At 38.6% G+C, this 22,524-nt stretch overlaps 1 protein-coding gene across 1 annotated transcript in view; it reads left to right on the top strand.

Moving 5' to 3' along the window:
* The window catches only part of LOC137294186 (phosphorylase b kinase gamma catalytic chain, skeletal muscle/heart isoform-like), a 40,027-nt gene that overhangs the window by 8,822 nt on the left and 8,681 nt on the right, over positions 1-22,524 (top strand). Inside the window, exons 2-4 of the mRNA XM_067825181.1 lie at positions 6,018-6,209; positions 19,601-19,776; positions 20,669-20,723. Of these exons, the coding sequence (XP_067681282.1) occupies positions 6,115-6,209; positions 19,601-19,776; positions 20,669-20,723 (326 nt within the window). The 5' untranslated portion in view covers positions 6,018-6,114. The remainder of the gene's footprint in view (positions 1-6,017; positions 6,210-19,600; positions 19,777-20,668; positions 20,724-22,524) is intronic.

Raw genomic sequence — 22,524 nt, 5'->3', positions numbered from 1 at the left:
TAGGTTAACCTTAGTAAAGCTTGCTTCATGAAAGGAGCCCCAGATTAGTAAAGATTAAGTGTTGAAGTGACATAGATCATGCTTGAGCAACATTTCACAGAACAAAGTACCTCCTGGCATGTGTCACACATCTCCACAGGAGGCAATCACAAACATGTCCCTGATGGGTCAGAGAACAGTGGCATATGTAGACATTCACTCAGTTGCTGAATTTATATAATTTCTGATAGAAACAATAAATATTTTTAAATTGAAAAGGAAACCCATTGAGATGGAATAATCAGAACAAGAGGAAATCTAGACTTGCTTCATTTAGAGCCTTATCATTACAGTGAGGGCTGGCCAGAAGGGAAAATAATACATTACAGAACATGTGAGACAGACTTGGGCGTGGGTGAATCTTGCATTGCTCCAGGAACGCCCACACTGCCTGCAGCCTTGGTGCTTGTGCACCCTGATGACCGTCTGCTATTCCTGAAAAGTTGATGTGCATGTGTGTTGGAGGTGGGGTCTGCATGATCAGGGCCCCGTCTCACAAAGCTCTCGTAAGCCTAAGATCTCGTAACTTTTCTCGTAGCATCGGTAGCTCCTGTGTTACAGTATAGGAGGTACAATGGCTACGAGAAAACTTATGAGATCTTAGGCTTATGAGATCTTTGTGAAACGGGGCCCAGGACTCTTCTTGGTGAGGAAAGCTTTATGGACACACATTAAGGGTAAAATGTTCGACCTTTGGATAAGCATTGCTGCTGTCTGGTTGGGAGTTTATCAGAAGGCAGGAAGGTACATTTGCTTGCATAAATAATGCCATGGGATAATTTGTTGCATTATTGCCCTTTCATGCACACAATGATTATTCTCGGAACCACCGCCCCGAGTTTGTAAGATGTGCTCAAAGTGGCCTAAAGTCATTGCCACGTACAAACTGTTTATGTTTAACTGTACTCAAAACTCCTTCAAAAGCAGAAATTGAGTCACATCCTGGTTTATGACTTATGGACAAAAGAAAGGGAAGCTGTTGTGAACATGTTGTCATGGTGTTGTTCATCTATCTAGCTGTAGCTGCAGGTGACAAGAACCTGACTTGTCGCATTTAGTGCTTTAACATTACCCATAGAGCTGGGCTGAGGGAAAATATAGTACTTTGTGAGTGAGAAAGTATGGTTTTATGCCTCTATTAGTAATATCACAGTTGAGGACCCATCACACGATGCCATTTAGAAAGTGGTCAAATGCAACATATGTCATATTTGGGATTTCACTTTCTTAGTAAAGTACAAATTCTAGTACTTTTTTTCGGTTGAGTCCCATCCGGGATTCGAACCCGCACCCTCAGAGTCAGGCACCTAATCGCCAGCACACAAAGTCAGCCACCTAGCCCGCTCAGCCACCGCGAATTCCTAATAAAGTGAAATCCCAAATATGACATATGTTGAGGACACATCATTATTAAACTGTGACAATGCATGTGAGAGCTAGAGCTATAAATCCAGCCTTAGCTAACACTGATATGAGAAGATACACATGCCCTCATATATGGTACCACCTGGTTGGTTGGTTGGTTGGTTTACTGTTTAATGCTGTATGGTGGTGGATTGTAATTAATTGAGTCTGGACCAGACAATGCATGATGAAAAGCATGAGCATCGATTATGGTATTAGGATACAATGACATGTGACAGCCAAGTCAGCAAGCCTGATGACCCGATCCCGTTAGTTGTCTCTTATGACAAGCATATGTTGATGAAGACCCTTTCTAATCCGCATCTTCACACTGGAGTAATAGTGAAAACTGTGAACCTCCCTGCCTTACCTCCTTATATATCAACAACTTGTATAGTATTATCTCTCCGGGAGTTTCTTATTTCCTGGTTGTATGATATTGAGGAAAATCACGTGATGTTGCAGGAACAAACATATTTCCTTGCCATGGCTACAGATCAATGGAAAAGGGCTACATAACTGGAAACTAACAGACTGGAATGTTGATATGACACACGCAGAAGTGTGCACTGACTCATTCAGGCTTAACTCTTTATCTGTCGCAAGAAGTCCATCGAGGGACAGCATGGAAACACACCAGGGGTCCAGACATAGAGACATGTGTTTACCATTAGATTCCAACACACTTATCACAAACTACTGAGTATTTAGTTTTCCTGTGTTGGCTTGAGTGAAGCAGCTCCAGATTGAATCACATGGGACTGGTAGCTTGATCTGTTCCGTATTGATCAAGAAGGCTGTAAAATTCACATGTGAGGCAAGATCTGGAGATATCATGTTATTTAAAGAGTCTTGCCTGTGGCATGAGTGAACACCCTTTCTGGAGAGGATTTGACTTGATTATGTGTGTGGAGAAGTCATGTCAGAGAAGTGGAGTCACTGTGTCGTGCCGAGTCATGATATTTACGTTGGTTCTCTGCACTAGACACTCAGATGGTCAGTTGCAGTGGATGTAGACATGTAGGCAAATAACACAGGTAGGCAAATGTTGTTACATGTGCAGGCAAATGACAGACTGTTACACAGGTAGACAGTAAACTATGTGGTTACACGAATAGGCAAATGACAGGCTGTTGTTACATAGGGAGGCAAATGACAGACTGTTGTAACATAGATGGGCAAATGACTGATTGTTGTTACATAGGTAGGCAGATCATGGAATGACAGACTGTTGTTACACAGGCAGGCAAATGACAGACTGTTATTACACAGTTAGGCAAATGACAGATTGTTATGACACAGGTAGGCAAATCATAAACTGACAGGCTGTTGTTACACAAATAGGCAAATGACAGACTGTTATTTCACTGGTAGGCAAATAATAACAGGCTTCACATGGGTAGGCAAATGACATGCTGTTATTACATGGGTAGGGAAAAAAAACATTGTAATAACGCAGATGAGCAAATAACAGACTGTTCTTAGGTAGGGAAATGAAAGACATTTGTTACACAGGTAGGCAAGTAGGTGACTTTTATGTCACACTTTGACTCAACCCATGACATACGTAGGCACAATATGACATATGTCTGGCGACAGTAATACAGGTAGGTGATTGACAGTTCATCTAACGCAGGAAAGCAATTGTTTGACATTTGAAGTACAGTTAGGTCAATAACTGATTATTGTGAGACATATTGATGTAGATGATTGGGTTAGAGGTAATCCTTTCATCAGTAAATTCTAAGGGTTGATCCTGTCATCAATTGATACTGAGGTTAACCATGTCATCAGTCAATAATAAGGGTTAATCCTGTCATCAGTTAATACTTAGGGTTAATCCTGTCACCAGTTAATACTGAAGGTTAACCATGTCATTGATTAATAATGAGGGTTAGTCCTGTCATCAGGTAATACTTAGGACCTGAAGGTCCTCGGTAGAATAGGCCTTCAGCAACCCATGCTTGCCATAAAAGCGGCTGTGCTTGTCATAAGAGGCAACTAACGGGATAAGGTGTTCAGGCTTGCTGACTTGGTTGACACATGTTATTGGTTCCCAATTGTGCAGAACGATGCTCATGTTGTTGATCACTGGATTGTCTGGTCCAGACTCAATTATTTACAGACCGCCACCATATAGCTGGAATATTGCTGAGTGCGGCGTAAAACTAAACTCACTCAGTTAATACTGAGGGTTAATCCTGTCATCAGTTAATAATAAAGATGGCTGAATATATTTGTTTCACAAGCTGTGCTGCTCATGATAACCCATCAGCTGTTTTCCCTCCACCTTGGTGGATATAGTAACAGGGTAATAGTAGTCTGAGGGATTGTGTCAAAAGCAGGTATTATGCTTTTGTCAGCAGTGTTGTATTATCAGATAAAAATACCCCACTGGATTCTGCATAGTTGTTAGTCAGGTAGATTATACTGTCCTGGAAAATATGTGTTATACTCATGTCAACTTTCAAAACTTGAAGGGTTTCAGTTGATATATGTCTGGCATTAATTTTACTTTCAGTTTATTACAAATAGTCCCTTATGTAAATATTATAAATGCATAATTTATTAATCTGACGTTAATAGGTTTCACTTCATTGTGACTATATGAAGCGTACCTGGTATTGCGTAACTGTAATGTTCCTTTTGGACTTGAACAGTTTAAAACTTTATATTTATTGCATTGATTTTTATGCACTATCCCTGCTCCCTACAATTTGTATTATTCAAGAACGTATCAGTGAAGACTGTCATACTGTACCAGTTCATGACACACTGTCTGCATGTTGGATGAGACATGCAGTGTGCACCTGCATCCTCAGGCAGTCAGCTGATCCTGGGCATGACCTTGAAGGCTTTGAACGTCCTAGCTATAAAGTGTCATTGACACCAGTCAAGTCATGATGACATTGTTAAAAGTACAATACATATCTTAAAGCTGCACTTGGGTTTAGAGGACATGCAGCTTTTCATCCTGTCAAGCCTATTCTCTTAGGTTGTTCTGAGGTTGTTCTGAGCTTTGTCTCTTAATAAATATAATAAATTAAAAAGGACACCCTGTGAGAAGGGAGATTCTGAACCTGAGGAAATGTAGACTTTCTTCATTTAGGACTTACAATTTCAGGGAGGGTTAGGCAGTAGGGAAAATAATGCGTTTCAGGGACAGTGTGGCAGACTACAAACGTTTCGCTATCACTCGTTTGATAATGGTGTTAGTACTTACACTGGAACATTGCACTCATTGCAGTAAAGACGTTGACTGTCCATAGAACTTGATTTTCCTTCACCCTGGAACATTGCACTCATTGCAGTAAAGACGTTGACTGTCCATAGAACTTGATTTTCCTTCACCCATACAGCTTCTAAAATGCATCTCAAAGAAGACTTTTTTGAACTGTATGAGCCTGTCTCTCAGTGTGCAAACTAGAGGTGTCTCTGGATAGTTGGTTAGTTTACATTGATGAACCTCCCAAAACAAAGTAAATTCAAGAATAATTTCTTCTTTGAGGTAGAAGTTGTTGTGATGAACAACAGGGAAACTTCTTTATTATAATGTAAGCAGCAATAATGAATGTGTCAGCAGGTAGTTGCTACACATAGCCTGAGAATGGCACCACTGCATGAAACAGACTTATGTACCTGAAGGGGCGGGTAGCTTGTGTCTGTTCTCTGCTATCAGGTGACCATTGTGTAACATGCTTAGTTGTGCAGCCAGACTGCAGTCATATGCTTATCAGCAACTGGAAATAAACAACTGTGTGCTATTAATTCAGTTGGGGCAGTAGGATTGCCTATTGGTTAAAGCGTTTGCTCTCGCCGATGATTTGGGTTCAATTTCCCACATGGATACAATGTGTGTAAGCCTGTTTCTGGTGTCCCTGTGATATTGATTGAATATTATGAAAAGTGACTTAGGAGTAAAGTAATCACATTACACAAGCAAGTGTGCCATATGCCTTATCTGAAACCAATGCAAAATTTTTAAGTCGTACGACACTCTTGCTTGAGTGTAATACTTTCTTTTTTATCCATTTTTTTCATGTACATTTGTGTAGTAAAACATGTTATGGAAGTGTGATGGCCCTCTTCATTAATGACACGTTGAACTGTTTAATGATGTCACAGATGATGAAATACAGAAACAATGGTTGCTTGGCAAAAGCCATGTGTGCTCGTTTGTAATAGTTTGTAGACTCAAAAGTTGTGGAGTAAATTTTCAATCACTGAAATAACTGATAGGCCAGTTGTCAGATCAGGTGATTAAAATGGAAATTACTGGAAATGCAGGTATAAAGAAAATTCTTTAAATTTAAAAATCAAGTGTCAGTATTGCATTATAGAGTGCATTTTTTAGATTAAAATATTTTTTTTGCAGAATTAGTTTTGATGAAACACATTTTTTGAAAGAATGTATATTAAACCTTGTTAATATTTTTTTTATTTTTAAAATCACCCCAAGCATGTAGTTATTAAGCCTAAGATTTGTTGTTATTGAGGATGAATAAATGAATATTGCTTGATTTTTGTGTTATTTATTCAGTATGAGTCTAATCCTGTTCCATTGTGTGTTTCAGATGTTGGACACATCTAGTGATACCTCATTGACACCTTAGTGACACCTATTAGCTTCAGCTTGTACCAGTAGTTAGACAACTCTCTCCCTCGTCCACCATGACACAAAGTGATGACGTCGACCCTGACTTGCCCTCTCAGGACAAGGCCAAGGAGTTCTATGCCAAATATGAACCCAAAGAAGTTCTTGGAAAGTAAGTTGAAGTCAAGTTTGTTTGTTTCAGGAATGCATTTCTAATTGTAGGGATGTATCTATATACATTTTATTCATATTTAGCTTTGAATAATGAAAGTAGTTGTCCGAGAACATGAAAAAGGCAAGCATGTCATAAACTTGACAATTACATACTGAAGGAAAAAAATAAGTGACCACAAGAAAGGACAAGTTTCCTTTAGTTTTTCCAAGGTTTTTCATCAACTTTGTATCCCATTGCTTGTGAAGAAACTTGTAAAAACATTATCCCTTTTGTTTTCCCCTCAGTATATAATATCTGTCATACTTTGTACGCATGTTGTACAATGAAATGAAGATTTTTTTTTCAACACACAAGACATGGATCTGCCATTGATTTATTACACTGTTGCAGTAATGACTAATGCGCTTGCTGATGGTAGGAATGAGTGATGGTTGTGACATGTTTCTGACAGGAGGCCATGTCAGATCATTAACAAGTTCAACAACACTCAGTCTGGCTGTCACAGCACTCATGTTTAGGAATATTTGTGTCAAGTATGTTGGCCATTATGCTTTGTTGTTTAGATGTTAATTAAATACTTCATTTAATGACAACATGAACATTTGGGATTATTTCGGGGGTGGTAGTGTCAAGGTATGGGGTGAAATCAACATCAACAATGCGGTCCATTACTCAGCATCACACTGCTGGCTTGACATGGAATGATATTGGCAGTGCCTTTCCCCACTCTGCTAGATCATTGAGATAATTCCTGTGTGATGCATTGGCCTGCAGTGTCTCCAGACGTGAACCCAAATGAACATATCTGAGATGAACTTGGAAGACTGGTTTGAACTCAACTTGTACCACCTCAAACTGTTACAGGCGCTCTGCTAAGTTCTGTGACTCTTTAATGATTTGTGCCTTTGTTGAAATTGCATTTTTAATGGCTTTGACTGTTTGAGTATAAATGCATTAGGCTGCATGAAAAGTGACGACTGTAAGACTTTTTATAATATTTGATAGAAAAACCAGTGACGAGGGAGGAACACACTTTTATTTTTCATCTCTCAGAAATACTGTGTGGGAAGTTAAGCAGATGTTAATCAGTTGTAGATTCAGTGTGATCAAATGGATTATTGCGACGCGGCCAACTCAAAATTACTTTTTGTAAATGGCAGTTAAAAATGTTGCACGCAGATACCTGAGAAACCTTTCACTTTTTTTTTTTTCATTTAGCCTTACACAACAAGTAAACTAACGAACTGATAGGTATTTATTCAGAAGTTGGATTCCATTTTCTACTTGATTTGACTGTTTTGGCATTTACATTGATTGTCGGAATATGCAGATAGATTTTTTGCCATTAACACTGATTAGCTTATTTCTGTTTATGTGTGTCTCAGCCTGGATAAATCTGTATTAAAACTTAGCCAGGTGGACTGTACAGCTGGAATAGGTAAACATGTCTGGGTAGCCATGTCCAGTTACAGTCAGACAATATACTCTCATCCAAGGTCATGTCAGATTGTCAGTCAACATTGTCTGTGATGTACACAGTGGTCAGTAAACATGCTGGACTGATACTGAGATCATTGAACCTGTTGACCATCCTGGTCAGTCTAGCTGGTCAGAGAGGGGAAACAGGGGCATGACAGGGCATGACACTGATGAGGTTTGAGAGAGACTGGGCTGATAATGGTTTTGAACAGTCAAGGAACACACACAAGCTTCTGCATCCTTTAACTAAAAGGGTAACCTATACTTACTACACTATAGGGCTGCAACAGTATACAACTATACTGTGTAACAAATATGATGTATATCATGAATGTTGGGTAATGAATACAAATACTTATTCACAAATACTTTATTGTATTTATGTGATTAATGCACAATATGGAATGCCAGTGTTTGATAGTGTTTAGTTGCCCCAACAATAACCGTTTGTCTCATGCCACTCAAACTTGGTATGTACTTGTACGAGCGGCTCTGGCAAACTAACATGACTTGCACTACTGCAAGGGTATTCTTGCGCATCTCACTTTGGAAAAGGACTTAAGGACAAAGGACTCCCTCAAAAATAGTGTAAACATTCATTAATGTTAGGTTCTGCTGACCACGAAAAAGGTAATTGAATTCATAAAGGGTAATGGTTTGATTCACCAAATATGTGAGTGAATCTTCAAGGCTGTTATTGTGAGTTTGTTGTTGTGAGTAAAAGTCAGTCCCTGACATCATGAATCTTCAATGTGTGTATAGTAAAATCCTGTGAAACCAAAATGCCATTTAGAAAGTACTCAGATATTACACATGTGATATTTGGGATTACACTTTGATAGTAAAGTACTGATTCTAGTACTTGTCTTGAGCTGAGCCTTAAATGGGGTTCAAACCCACACTCTCAGAGTCTCCAATCGAATTACCACCACTACAAAGACTGATTACTCGCTGTGAAAACCAGAAAATAGTTGAATCGGTCCAGGATTATATCATCAAGACACAACGCTTTAGATTTTCGCAGAAAAATAATTAACTTAACAATAACCTTAGAGAATGGAACCGTCATGACACTGACAGGCCTAGAACAAATAATAGCTTGGAGGGTTGGCATGAAGGGTAATGCCCCTCAAGCTCACTCCAATGTTTTTAGAATTCTACTTTGTGGGAACTAACCTTTATCATTATATTGTTATCTCTGTATGAATCTCACTATGTGTTGTGTAAAGATATTGTGATTTATATACATAATTACAGTATGTTGGTGTATTTACATGAAGGAGCAAGGAATAGCTCTGAAACATCATAACAAAGAGTAGAAGAAGTTGCCATGTGTCATCTTCCTTAGGCTGTATGTTGTGCTGTTGAGGCTGACCTAACAGAAAAGTATCTAAAACTATGTATGAACTATGTAAACTAAATTTCATTAAATTTGCTTTGTGTAGCTTAATGTCTCCTCAGAAGCTGCATTACTTCAGTAATGTTTAGTGACTTTGTCAAGCATATCAGTTAGGAGATAAACATCATGTGTTCGCCAATTTTGAGGTATTATTGAGTATTTGAAGCACAGAAAATTATTTGGAACTGACAGCATCTGCTGCCCGTTTCAGCTGGTTCCCAAGGAAGCCTCTGTAACTGCTCTTTTATCACATCATCCAACATAACGTCACAATATTATTTGCATGATGTCACAACTGCTAGTGACCCATCGATACAATTATGTGCAATATTTCTACGTGTTAACACGCAATGAATAGTATGGCAATTTCTGGTAGTCAATACCATTTGATGATGATTTCAACCAATCAGATTACGGAACACAGTGACTTTTGGTTTACAGTATATTTTACTAGTGGACCATTGTGTATTTGTTTAGTGAAATTGCAAAATTGTTTTAACATTTTGAAGAAATCATAAGACATATGGAATTGGTTTTTCCCTCCCGAATCTGGCCTGACACATCCTGTCATTATTGTCATCATTAAGTGTGAAGACCAAAGCTGTCGACCATTGTTGTGCTCTTGAATAGGTGTGATTAAAGATTAATGTTAGACAGGTAATTAGGCAATAGGTGAAGTAATACCACTTGTCACATGTTGACCGGCTGATCCCATTTGCCTGGGGATACATCTGTTTGTGGCTGTGTTACCTGAACATGGTGCACCTATCTGACCACACTTAGGGGCTTGATTAACCTAAACTTGACCACAGGAAACAGGCTTGGCTAATGCTACGTAGTAACCGACATTACCATTGATAATATGTATGGCATTCCAGTACATGATGAGGGTAGTAATGTCTCTAAATGTAAAGCTGAATATAACCAGAGGTTATGTAGCAGAATCAGTGGCCTGTGTCTGAAACCTGTCGCAGGACTCAACGACAGGATTGTGGGCTGAAATATCCATTTTGCCTTTTCTGTCCCAGGACAGCCAGTGTAGTGGAAAAATCTGTGAAATATTTCACTTTTATTGTTTACTGCCAGTGTCAATGCAGTGAGCGTAGTGTAGTGGGTTAAGTGGTTGTTTGTCACACTGGGTTTGATTCCCAGAGGGAAATGTTTGAAGCCTCTATGTGGTGTCATCGACTGATTTTGAGGACTGTTAGACTATTACACCCTCACTATTGTACACCAATCGAATACATTGGCTTCTATTGCTTAATCCATTGTAACAACACCATACCAGCTTTTGTATATTGTAATTCTCTTTTCATCTGCTATGTTTTAATTGTATATACATGCTTAAAATCATCACATGGGATACATGTTCATTACTAGTATATATATCCTGTTTAACTGTTAGTTAGCATCCACCTGACGAAGGGGTAAGGAATAGCCCAGAAATGTCATGAAAACAATGAAGTAGAAGTTGACATCCATGACATTTTTTGGTATATTAAAATACTGACTTCTAAATGCCTCTCAAGAACCTGATTTTGAGGGAATATTGCAAAGATGTTGTAGTGCAATTATTTGTTGCTCATGTTATTAGGTTGGTCAAATGTCTGGCTACAGGCTTACAAGAAGTAGCTGGAATTTTTGTGTAGGTCAAATAATATTTTCTCCCATGGATATACCCCAAATGGATATCACCATGTTATCCAGTACCTGTGAAGATCTATGTTCGAATTGACCTTCAGGAACCTGTGCTTGCTTGATTGTGTGGTTTGTCCAGACTCAGTTATTTGCATGCTGTCGTCATTTACCTTGAATATTGCTGAGCGCAGTGTTAAAAACCAACCAACCAACCAACCAATGTTATCCTGTATCTCACACAGATATTTCTCACATACCAATGATTCCCCACACACATTTTAGTGAAGAACATCAGAAACTGAACACGTTCACCGGTGTGGTGTTTCCTGATTTCAAGGGAAAATCTAATCTGTCAGTAGACTGGTTTGGTCAAACACCAGGATGCACATGCCAATGCACTTTGCATGACATCATGCTGACGGTGCTGTACTATTTATACTGTTGTGTCATTTAAATTTACCAGTACAACAATATCAATAAGCATTCCAGAGCTATATTTAGATATGATGGAGCCCTAGCTATCAAAATAGAAGGCGGAACTCTGTTGTTGCCAGATCACCTCCTTCAGGCCATACTTAGCAACAAAAGTCCATACTGTGTTTAAGTTCTGTTTGCATGTTAGTGGTAAGATCCTCAAGATTATTCTGTTTCAAATAGATATCTGTGTAACTGATTAATGCTCGAAAATGAAATGACCCAGAACACAACTATGAAAAATCACTTTGTGGATGTTTACATGTGAACTGAATTTGTAAACAAGTCATCTGATTTATGTGTAATATATACTGATATCCACAGTAATAAAAAATACAGTCAAGGAAAGAATATTGTGTACATAATGCCAATGGATGTGATTGAGGTTTGTTTTAAATTGTGGATCATTCATCTAGTTTCATTTGCTCCTTATTCAGTGATCCATCTTTAAGCTTTTAATTGTTAAAACTGTTTAATTTCTCAAATCAGTTTCCATTTGTAAGTGGACCCACCAAGATAATCTGCTAATCCGTAAACCGTAAGTTTGTTCGCCTTTGGCCTTTGTGAATGTACGCAGGAAAACACTTGGGCTTGTTATCAACTACCCATTGTTAGACATACATGTCATGTATATGGGGGCGCTGACTGGCAACAAGTGGTTGTATTGTTGTTTGTACATATAACAATCCCGGGTCTGATTACTACCAGTCAGCCTTCTGTTTAGTTAATACTGTTAGGTGAATGACAAGCTAGGTATTAATAGCAGTCCATATTAATACAGTGGGATTTATTGTTTTAATTATATTGCTGATAGGGGGTTTATAAGGACACAATTTCACTTCTCTAATACATGATACAGGTTCTTGACAGGATATATGATATATGGACATAGTGATTCATTCCTGATACATGGGATGCATATGTAATTCATGACCAGACTGGTGTCAGATAATATATGCAGGGAATATATATTCTGAAAGCTTGTGTGTTAGGTCCTGTGTCAAACTTTCTCGACAATTATTTCGACCAATATTTCATGGTGGAGACCACCTTTTAATGTGGATGCCAACAGGTAAATGTAATTAAGCGTGACCTGTAGTGGCAGGTGTGTTGTATACCTGGTAGGTTAGTTCTATTACCTGCTGACAGATGTGATACTTGTTGGAGTATGTTACTGTCACTTGACTGAAGGAAGTGTCTGGAGAAGGATGATGTATCCTGATCAAAGTATGAAGTTTACTTGGACTAATTGAACACCATGTGGTCGGGGTTCTGTGAATGTTTCATGACTGTCTTATCTGATTGAACAGTCAATGGTTGAGACCAGGATTTACCTTTGAAACAATGTACATCTGTCCACTATCTGTGGACTTGCTGACCTTGGTGGTAGTCAATCATACACTAAAGTCAGTGTGACAAGATCCTAGTTCTGACTTCCTGCGCCATGATGAAGCTGTGATGGAGGTTGGATTAAGATGCTGGTACTGTGACCATTTTGCCTCGTTGTTGGAATAACTAGATTAGAACCATGGGGATGGTGGATAAATGTGTGTCCCAGTTTGCAGCTCATCAGGACAAGTTTGTCATGGAGGAGGTGATTGGCAGGTGAGTTTAAGCAGGAGTACCATTAATTTGGGGAGATGAGATTGATAGTATTATGTGCCATTGAGACTGACATCCAGTAATTGAGGGGAAAATACCAGCACCTTGAACATGTACTAGTTTCCTAGATAAGTGTGCTATATAAATATCCTGTAATATTAATGATGATCACAATGACCATCCAGGTTGGTATTGGATCAGTGGGACCTGAGATGGTTACACTTCATGTACTCAGATGATTCTCATTTTTATTACATTTACTGAGTGTCAAGCCAAATGTCCTAAATATATTTAAAACACAACAAAATACTATGCTTGATCAGGCTTTAAAGATTTAAATCATGACAAAATGAAAATGCAACCAATATTTGGCACAAATGAAACAAGGAAAAGAACAATTTGAAAAAATGGAAATATCCAAAAATTTTCTGAGTGTTACAAATTTTTCTGAATGCATGTCAAATACCAGTTTTCGTTGAGCATATCGCAATATGTATCATTTTCATGTCTGAACAGGAAATGTCGGTAAACCTGTTATATTGCGCAGCCCTAGTACTGACATGGATATTGTCATGACTGTTATTGATAATATTTTTTTGGTTCTAAGTAAATTCTTTATTTTTTATTGTAACGGTTCATTATATTTGAACTAATTCTGACAAATGTTTTGTTTGTTGTGTAATGTAGCAATCAGCAATATTGCAGCTATTTTCTGTATGTAAATGAATTCGGAGCAGAAAATCAAGTGATCAGCATCAGTTTGGACAGATGTACATGTAAATTAGTAAACTGTTCATTGACCCCATGATGCCCCAGTTCTTGAACCCATCAGGGACCTGATTGTGGTGCCTCCTGTGGAGATGTGTTATGGAGCCCTACAGAGAATTTGTTCTGTCAAATGAAACTCTGGCATCCTTTGTGGCACTGGAACCCTTGACTAATCAGGTCATTACCCACATCACATGCCAGGTAAAAGTGGGAATATGATTCCAACTTGCCAAGTCTTGTCCCTCTTTCAAATGACTACTCCATCAACCATCTTTGACATAGTGTAAAGAATGGAATGGAGTTAGTACTGGAATTCAGGAATAGAATTTTGATCTAAATAAATGGACCGTACCCTGAGTACAAGACTGACTAGTTTCTTTCAGGAACATTTTTTACAAAAAAATAGTTCTTAGTAAAAAATCAAATATAGTGAAAGGGAACCCTGACACATATTCAGAAACTGTGGAAATCTAGACTTGCCTCCTATTCTAGACTTCCATGGGCTTTCTTGGATAAATTTGTTTCAGGGTTGGTATGACAGACTACCTGAGTACAGATAAGTCTACAGTGCAGTGTGCTTTTGCAGTTCATGAGCAGCTGTCACCAATCTGTGGCAGAGGAGCTAATGGGTGTAGGTGTCATCTTCTCATATATACCATCGCCCACACCACTGCTGAGAAACATGTGCCAGTGGCCAGAAAGCTGTTTATTCAGCACTGTAGTCTATTGATTTTATGACACTGTAATGAGGTGTACTATATGGAACACAAAATATTTTTTTTTTTTTTCTATTTTTCATATTTACGCACGTCATTAATACAAACAAACTGTCAATTTAATGCTAATTGTTGCTTCTCTGTGGACTGCCCAACATTTACTTTTTTTACAGTAGGAGAAAGAGTGTTTCACATTTTCTCATTCCTAATTCCATTCCGGTATTCTTTCCCATACTTTACTCTAAACCCCATCCTGGGGTATATTAAATTCAGTGAAGAATGTTTGGAATAAGTGGATCTCCACATCGGTGTAATTATTGTATTTATTTGCCCAGTTACATTGATATGCCTAATACTATACAATTCAGCAGTTGATTGATCAGGTCGCTCTTTCTGAATGTTTTAGTCAGCTGCATGTTTACAATTCAAAAAGTCCAAAGAACTTAAATAGTCTATCCACCAATCTCAAATTGTCAGCTATGTTTGAGTTTAGTAATGATTTCAGTTCATTCTTGGAAATGCATTTTCGTGTGTTTTCTCAAACTCCAAAGGTGGAGTGTGCCTAATTACTCACTGAGTACCGTGGGTGATCACTGTGTGCATTTACGGCATTAACCTGATGTTTCAGTAACTTGAAATAAATTTGCAAAGAGTGTGTAACACATAAAAATCAGGTTTGGAATTGATTTGTTGTAGTAAGTGACTAACTAGATTGGGTGTTAAGGCTTGCCAATTTGGTTGACACATGCCATTATGTTCCAGTTTTGTAGATCAAGGCTCATGCTATTGATCACTGGATTGTCTGGACCAAACTCGATTATTTACTGCAGTTATACATCTGTAATATTGCTGAGCGTGCCGTTACACCACAACCAAACCACCACAGTATTAGACAACAAACATAAACAACTTAAAAATAGCCCAAGGAAGTGCCACTGTAAAAATGTTGCTTAACAGCAGTACTATTGCATAACCGCAAGTCTGAATGGTAGAAGTAAAGGCATCTCAGTAAAATGTTCTGGCTTGACCCCAGCTGCTCACCATAAACTACTGTTGGGAGTTACATGCACAGCCTGAGGAAAGTCGGTTAAGTATCTAGGTCAAGCCATCTGGTGAAATTCGGTCAAGTTTGTTGATAGTTTGTGTTTGGCTCAATAAACTGCTGGCCTCAATGGAGCTTGATTAAAGTCATGTATCTCAGTAGTGCGACTGCTCACAGGGCTGATAACATTGAATATTGTTTGACATAGAAGTGGACAGAATTTCAGTTCTTGTTGGGCTACTGTCATAGTTCCAGTGTTTGAGTGGGAGCAGTAGGATGATCAGAATACAGAGTGATCCAATGTCATTGATACCTGGCCTGCTTACTGATCAACTAAGGCTGCAATAAATCAATTGGAAGATTCTCATTCCTAGCATGTTCCAGCAATCATGATCAGCATGGCATCATGCAAAATACAATTATTATAGGTGATTCTTTGTTTTTGATGACGATGGGATAGTCTTGTGGTTAAAGTATTTGCTTCTCATGCCAAAGAAATGGGTTTGATTCCGTACATGGGTACCATGTGTGAAGCCCATTTCAGGTTTTCCCCACTGTAATATTGCTGGAATATTGCCAATAACAGCATAAAACTATACTCACTCTTTGTATTTTGTATCCAGTAAGGGATGAATTACACAGTATGCAAAGCCCTGCCAAGCATCTGTCTGTCTGTGAGTGAGTGAATATGGTTTTATACCACTTTGGCAATATTCCATCAATATCACTTTGGGTACACTGTCTGTGAACCATCCATCAAACATTTTGACGGGTGCAGAAGGTCTTTTCATAGTCATCACAAAAGTAGCTAACTTGTAAAATTATATTTGTTCCTGCGTGTCTGCATGTCTGCATGTCTGTGAGTGAGTGAATATGGTTTTATGTCACTTTGACAATATTCCATCAATATCACTTTGGGGACACTGTCTGTGAACCATCCATCAAACATGTTGACAGTTGCAAAAGGTCTTTTTATAGTGATCACAAAAGTAGCTAACTTGTAAAATGATATTTGTTCCTTTTCAATTTTTAAAAGGAAACAAACTGTGAAGGAATGTTTAGTAATAAGTTTATTAGTGTATCATATCTATGTTACCTCTTTAGAGTGTCATTGTTTTATCACTTCAATGCACTAAATTTTAAGGATTCAACGTTAGGTTAGGTCCTTAGCTACCAGCTGATGCTTATATGAGGATACCTACCTAGCTAGAATTGTCTAGCTTACTCCCAGTTTCATGAAGGTCCGCTCTCCTGGCAGTAAATGGGTACCCTGTTGGAATAGTTTGAAAACAGCCATAAATGAAGATCAAGTATACATTGATTCAGTGTTGCAGTTCAGTGAGCATCAATGGGTGAGCTGCCTCTACCAATGTGCATCATCATTATCATCATCATCATGACCTGGAGGATACGGGTTAGAATTCATCTTCAGTAACCCATGTTTGTCGTAAGAGGCATTTAAAAGGATCAGGTGGTCAGGCTTGCTGACTTGGTTTACACGTCATTGCATCCCAATTGTGTAGATCGATGTTCAAGCTGTTGATCACTGGATTGTCTGGTCCAGACTCGATATTTACAGACTGCCACCATATAGATGGAATATTGCTCGGTGCAGTGTAAAACTTCACTCACTCACTCACTCACTCACTCACTCACTCACTCACTCACTCACTCACCACCGTCCCCCCTCTGCAGTGGCTACAAGTATGTCAGGATCCTTTTGACTAGATTAGATATGATTGGAGTTAAGCCTTGCAACAAGTACGAAAGGGTTGTTTTTAGTGCTCTCTACCCTATATATCTGTTACACTCCTGTACTGAGACTAAATACACCCCCAGCTGGTGGATCAGTCTGGAGAACTGATTCCTTCTATCTCTATACTCCTATAAGAACCTTGCCCAACCACATCATTGTTCCTGAGACCCACCCAACCTTTCTGCACTTGCCTGTGGAATCTCTCTGGAGCTTCTTTTCGCTTACAATTGAATTATAATTTTTTTGTCAAGATTTCGCTAAATGTATTTTGAGACTATACAGTAGTCAACAAAAACGTACACTGAAACGGGAGATAAATTTGTAGCAAACATCTGAAGTACATGAAAACTTGACAGCAATCCAGCCAGAGAGTATTTAGAACCTGGTGAAGCAGAAAGTATGTTTGTGGGGCAGGAGAGAACTTGGTTAATGTATGCAACACGGAGTGCTTGTTTATCTGTGTTGTGTAATAACAGTGGTCACATGACGCAGTACTTGATATCACCTTGTATGCTCATTGTCAAATATTGTTATCACCCATTACAAAGTTGGGTGCGGAATTTAGGTAAAAAAAAAATGTCAAGTATGTCTTGGTTCATGTTAGGTGCAACGAGGAAAGGTTTTGTCAGAAACTACTGCAGTTACTAGTCTGAAAGTTTGCATCTAAGACACATTGGACTAGACTGAGTATGAAAATTGGTATCCTCGGCTAATTTTTTTAACACATGCTTCCCAGTTATTTTACCTAGGCTATGGCCTCCTCAATGGGAACTGGGAACAAGTTTTCTTTGAAACTACTGAAGCTGTTTAAATGAATCTTGGCAATCCTGTTTAAACTCTTTTTCATACTTAAGAGATTGTCCCTAATGTGTGGCTCCCTAATGTGTGATTGTAACTTTTATGGAAAAGCAAGTGCAATGTGAATGACCTGCCCACTAAAATATGTACAAAGTGTGTGACCTGCATGTACAAAATAATTTTTAAGCACATCCCAGTCATAAGTTAGGAATGGTTCATAACACTGAGTTCCATATGTACATTTACTGCATTCAGTGCACAATTCTAATGTGTCTCATCAAGAGGGATTGTGGCATTTTATAAATAGTTGATAGACATGTATGGTGCCAGTTTTTGTGTTAGATTGCAAGGGCATTTATATGTTGAATCTATCCTGTTAATGTTGTATACAATGACAGTTGTTAAACTGTGTATCACATTTACAACCAAGGTACATTTTCAAGTTTATCATGATACCAAGTGCCTCAGGATACTGTGTTGTGTTGATTATACTTGTATTTATAACATATGTGATACATACAGACATCAGAACAGATTGTGTAGTATGAAAACAAATATTATTTGAATGTATAATATGCAGTAGTTCTATTGTTGTTAGTTTTATTAACATTAGGTTTCAGGCAGGCAACTGGTCTGGTAACTCTGGAGAGTTTCGAAAGTTGCCAGTCCAGATTTTTCTGGATAAAGGAGAATAAAAGTAAATGTATATCACAGGATAGAACTGTTTAATGTCAGGTTAGGTTATTGTGACAATAGCGTGTTTCTGTGAAGACTTTAGTTATTATATTCAAAGTCAGTTTCATCCAAATCTGAGAAAAAGAAACAAAATCATAGTCTGAATCTGACGTGAGTGCGTATTATGAAAGCATGCCGTTGTCTGGACATCGCCATGATGTAAACTTCAACCAGACCTCCTTACATATGCATAGGCATCACATATCTATAGCATCAGTGATTCACTGTTTTTAGTGCAGGTTTAGAAGTGAAACAGGCTCAGATTGATTAATTTCGATCACTTGGCCAATGACGAATGAAGACAGAAACACAATTTTTATGTCACAAAAATTAGGGCACAATAAAGAAACTTTGATCTTGACTGGTTAGAGTTTACCAAATTTACATGAAAACAGATTGCACTGGAATTCTGAATGGTGCCCATTACAAATTTACCCTGACTTAGCAGACCATTGTGTGTGCAACTTCTTGAAATGGACCATCCAGTTGCAGAAAAGACCGTCACGAACAGTCAGGAGGGCAAGAGATTGCAATGCTGTGTATATACATATGTTACTTTGTTGTGTTTCAATCTTCTCTTTAAAAATAAAAGCTTCGATTTTCTCTGCATATTCTGCAGGATGGTTTCTTTACTTTGGAAAAACAGTCATATGAGTAATGAATCCTTGTGAGTCAGTTTAATTCATTCTTGATTGATCGAAATAATGCTGACTGCTTCATGCTTCACATGTGTAATGTTGGTGTCTTTGTTTGAGCATCTGAGAGAGTGGGTATGGTTTTACGCCGCTTTCAACTATATTCCAGCAATATAATGGTGGAGGACACCAGAAACGGGCTTCAAACATTATACCCATATGGAGAAATCAAACCTAGACCTTTTGCATGATGGGCCAACACTTTAACTACTAGGCTACCCCAGTGCACCAGGTGTATGATAAAAGTTTGTAGTCACTAATTTACTGTAAATTTGTATGTTTCCAGGGGTGTGTCAAGTACAGTGAGACGATGTGTGGAGAAGACATCAGGGACAGAGTATGCAGTCAAGATCATCGATATCAGCGGGGAGAAGGGGGAGGAACACCAGGTGGAACAGCTGAGACGTGATACTTCTCGTGAAATCAACATTCTGCGTATGTGTGCTGGACACCCACATATCAGTAAGTTCATGGTCACTGTGAACAGATGCACACCTCTTCCAAAGTTCCAAACATGCTCATATCAGTAAATTCAAGATAGTATGTGCAGGCGTCTATGTTGCAGTAACTTCAAGGTTGTTTTAGCAGGAACCCACATGTTAGTAAGTTCAAGGTCATATTAATGGACATTCGCACATCAGTAAGTTCAAGGTCATCTTAACAGATTCCCACATATTGATAAATTCCACTCACATGTTAATAAGTTCAAGGTCATATTGAAGGATACTCAGTATGTTCACAGTCATATTAACTGGCACACACATCAGTAAGTTCAAGGTCATATTTACAGACATCCACATGTCAGTAAGTCCAAGGTCATCAAGTTCAAGGTCATGTTAATGGACACTCACATATCAGTAAGTTCAAGGTCATATTAACAGAAACATGTATATCAGTAAGTCCAAGGTCATATTAATTAACAGACATTCACATGTCAGTAAGTTCAATACCATAATAACAGACACTCCTATATCTGTAAGGTCAAGGTCATAGGTCAAGGTCATATTTACAGACATGTATCAACAAGTTCAAGGTCATATTAACAGACACATATCAGCAAGTTCAAGGTCATGTTAAATTAGCAGACATTCACATATCAGTAAGTTCAAGGTCATATTAACAGACACTCACATATTAGAAAGGTAAAGGTCATATTAATCAACAGACTCTTGCATATCAGTAAGATCATTGTCACACTCATATGTTGGTAAGTTTGAAGTCACACTGGCAGAAATCATAAGATAAGTAAATTTGTTATACTCACAGGCACCCATGTGTCAGAAAATATCATTGTCTCACATAGCTACACTTGGTATCCACCTAGCATATATATATGGTATTTATCCTTTTTCAGTTGAGCTCCATGATGTGTTTGAAACACCAACATTCATCTTCCTGGTGTTTGAACTGTAAGTATTAATCATTAGATTATTCTAACAGTGGGTATCGCTTTTTAGTGTAGAATGTTTTAAACATAGTTTCTAATTCAGACAAACGGAGCGAAAGAGCGTATGTTAAAAGGCTAAATCTATGGTTCTTATAATGACTAGTATTGGGACTTTTTGGTACACTTATCAGGTGTCATTAGTGATTTTGAATGATTCATCCACATGATTTTAGCCTGAACTACCAGGACACTCAGAATAATTAGCCCACCTGGGGCATGCAAGTCACTCTGGACTTTTAACCTACCAAGGGCACTGAGGGAACTAAGCCTACAAAGGGCACGTAGACTACCAAGGACATTTAGGTCATTTAGCATGTAGCTCACTCAGTGTAACAAGGGGACTTGGGGGCATGTAGCTCACTCAGTGTAACAAGGGGACTTGGGGGCATGTAGCTCACTCAGTGTAACAAGGGCAATTGGGGGCATGTAGCTCACTCAGCCTAACAAGGACACTGGGGTCACTAAGCCTACAAAGGGCACGTAGACTGCAAAGGACATTCAGGTCATTAAGGGAATTTAACATGTAGCTCAATGGCCTAGCAAGGGCACTTAGTTTGTATCCTAGATAAGTTCCCAGTATATATTTGCTAAAAAGATGTTAGGATATAGTTGTGTACATGGAATGCATACACCATTAATCACCAATCAAACCTGTAGCTGGGCAATTTCAGTTCAGCAACTGTGATAACAGTTTAACTCCCCTGAGCTTCAAAATGTTACTCTGTCAATGTTGATAAATCCACTGGTATTGGTGATATCTGAGGAATGTCAGGTAGACTATTTGAGTAATTAAAGATAAGGTCATGTAGAAACACGATACAGAATCTGTAACCGTCCCCTCCGTGTTTGTGTTTGTGTTAGTGGAATACTGTCTATCCAGCAGAGTGATCTTGGCTTGGAGCCAGGAGGAAGCTATTGTATGAAGGGAAGTTTATCATTCCATTGCTGGTGACGGGAGCTTGTCGGGAGCAGCTGCACATGTGTGCTGCAGGGTCGTCACTAACATCTGCACATGTGGAGTTACTATTTAGGATTGTGACTCCACATGTAGAACACTGTGATAGCGTCATCCTTCATGCAGACAGTCACTCATGAAAGACATATGTCCAAAATTTCTGAAGCTGTACTGAATTCCCTGAATTCCAATAGCCATATAAAAACTTTTTTTTTAATAATTTAAGGTTAGTCTACTTCATCTCAGTAATTAAGGTGCTGGTCTACCACTTCAAAGACCACTGAAAATTCGGGGGTTGCAACTCAAGATTTTCAGTGGTGTAAGATCTTGACCAGTCCAAAACCATAGACTGTCTCTACTGTGTCTCCAGTATCTATGCAATGCTTTGTTTCTGTTTTGAGGAACAAAAAGTAGTACAAAGATAAAGTGCTTGTTTTAATAAAAAAGAACGTGGAAAATACCTCACGTCTGTATGGTTTATAACATGTGTTTTTACTCAATGTAACGTTGAGTAAATGCTGTGCCTTTAGATCCACTATGCTGATGGATGATTGGTTAGTTTCAGTTAAGCATATGTTGTACAGTATTTCCTCTAAAAAGACCAGTACCCCTTACCCATATCCTGGTCCATTCATTATACAGGGAGCGCGGTACCTGACATCCACACCTTGTACTGGTATAGGGTGTAGTCAGTGCCCTACCCTGGCACATAATACAGGAAACATGGTAACTGACATCCCCACCTCTGGAGTGCAATGTAGTGAGTGCCCTAACCTGACCCTTTTTACAGGATTTACGGTATCTGACA

The sequence above is a fragment of the Haliotis asinina genome, chromosome 1 (genome assembly GCF_037392515.1).
Source record: "Haliotis asinina isolate JCU_RB_2024 chromosome 1, JCU_Hal_asi_v2, whole genome shotgun sequence".
NCBI lineage: Eukaryota > Metazoa > Mollusca > Gastropoda > Lepetellida > Haliotidae > Haliotis > Haliotis asinina.
The sequence above is the reverse complement of the archived record's forward strand: the minus strand, read 5'-3'. Positions and strand labels throughout refer to the sequence as shown.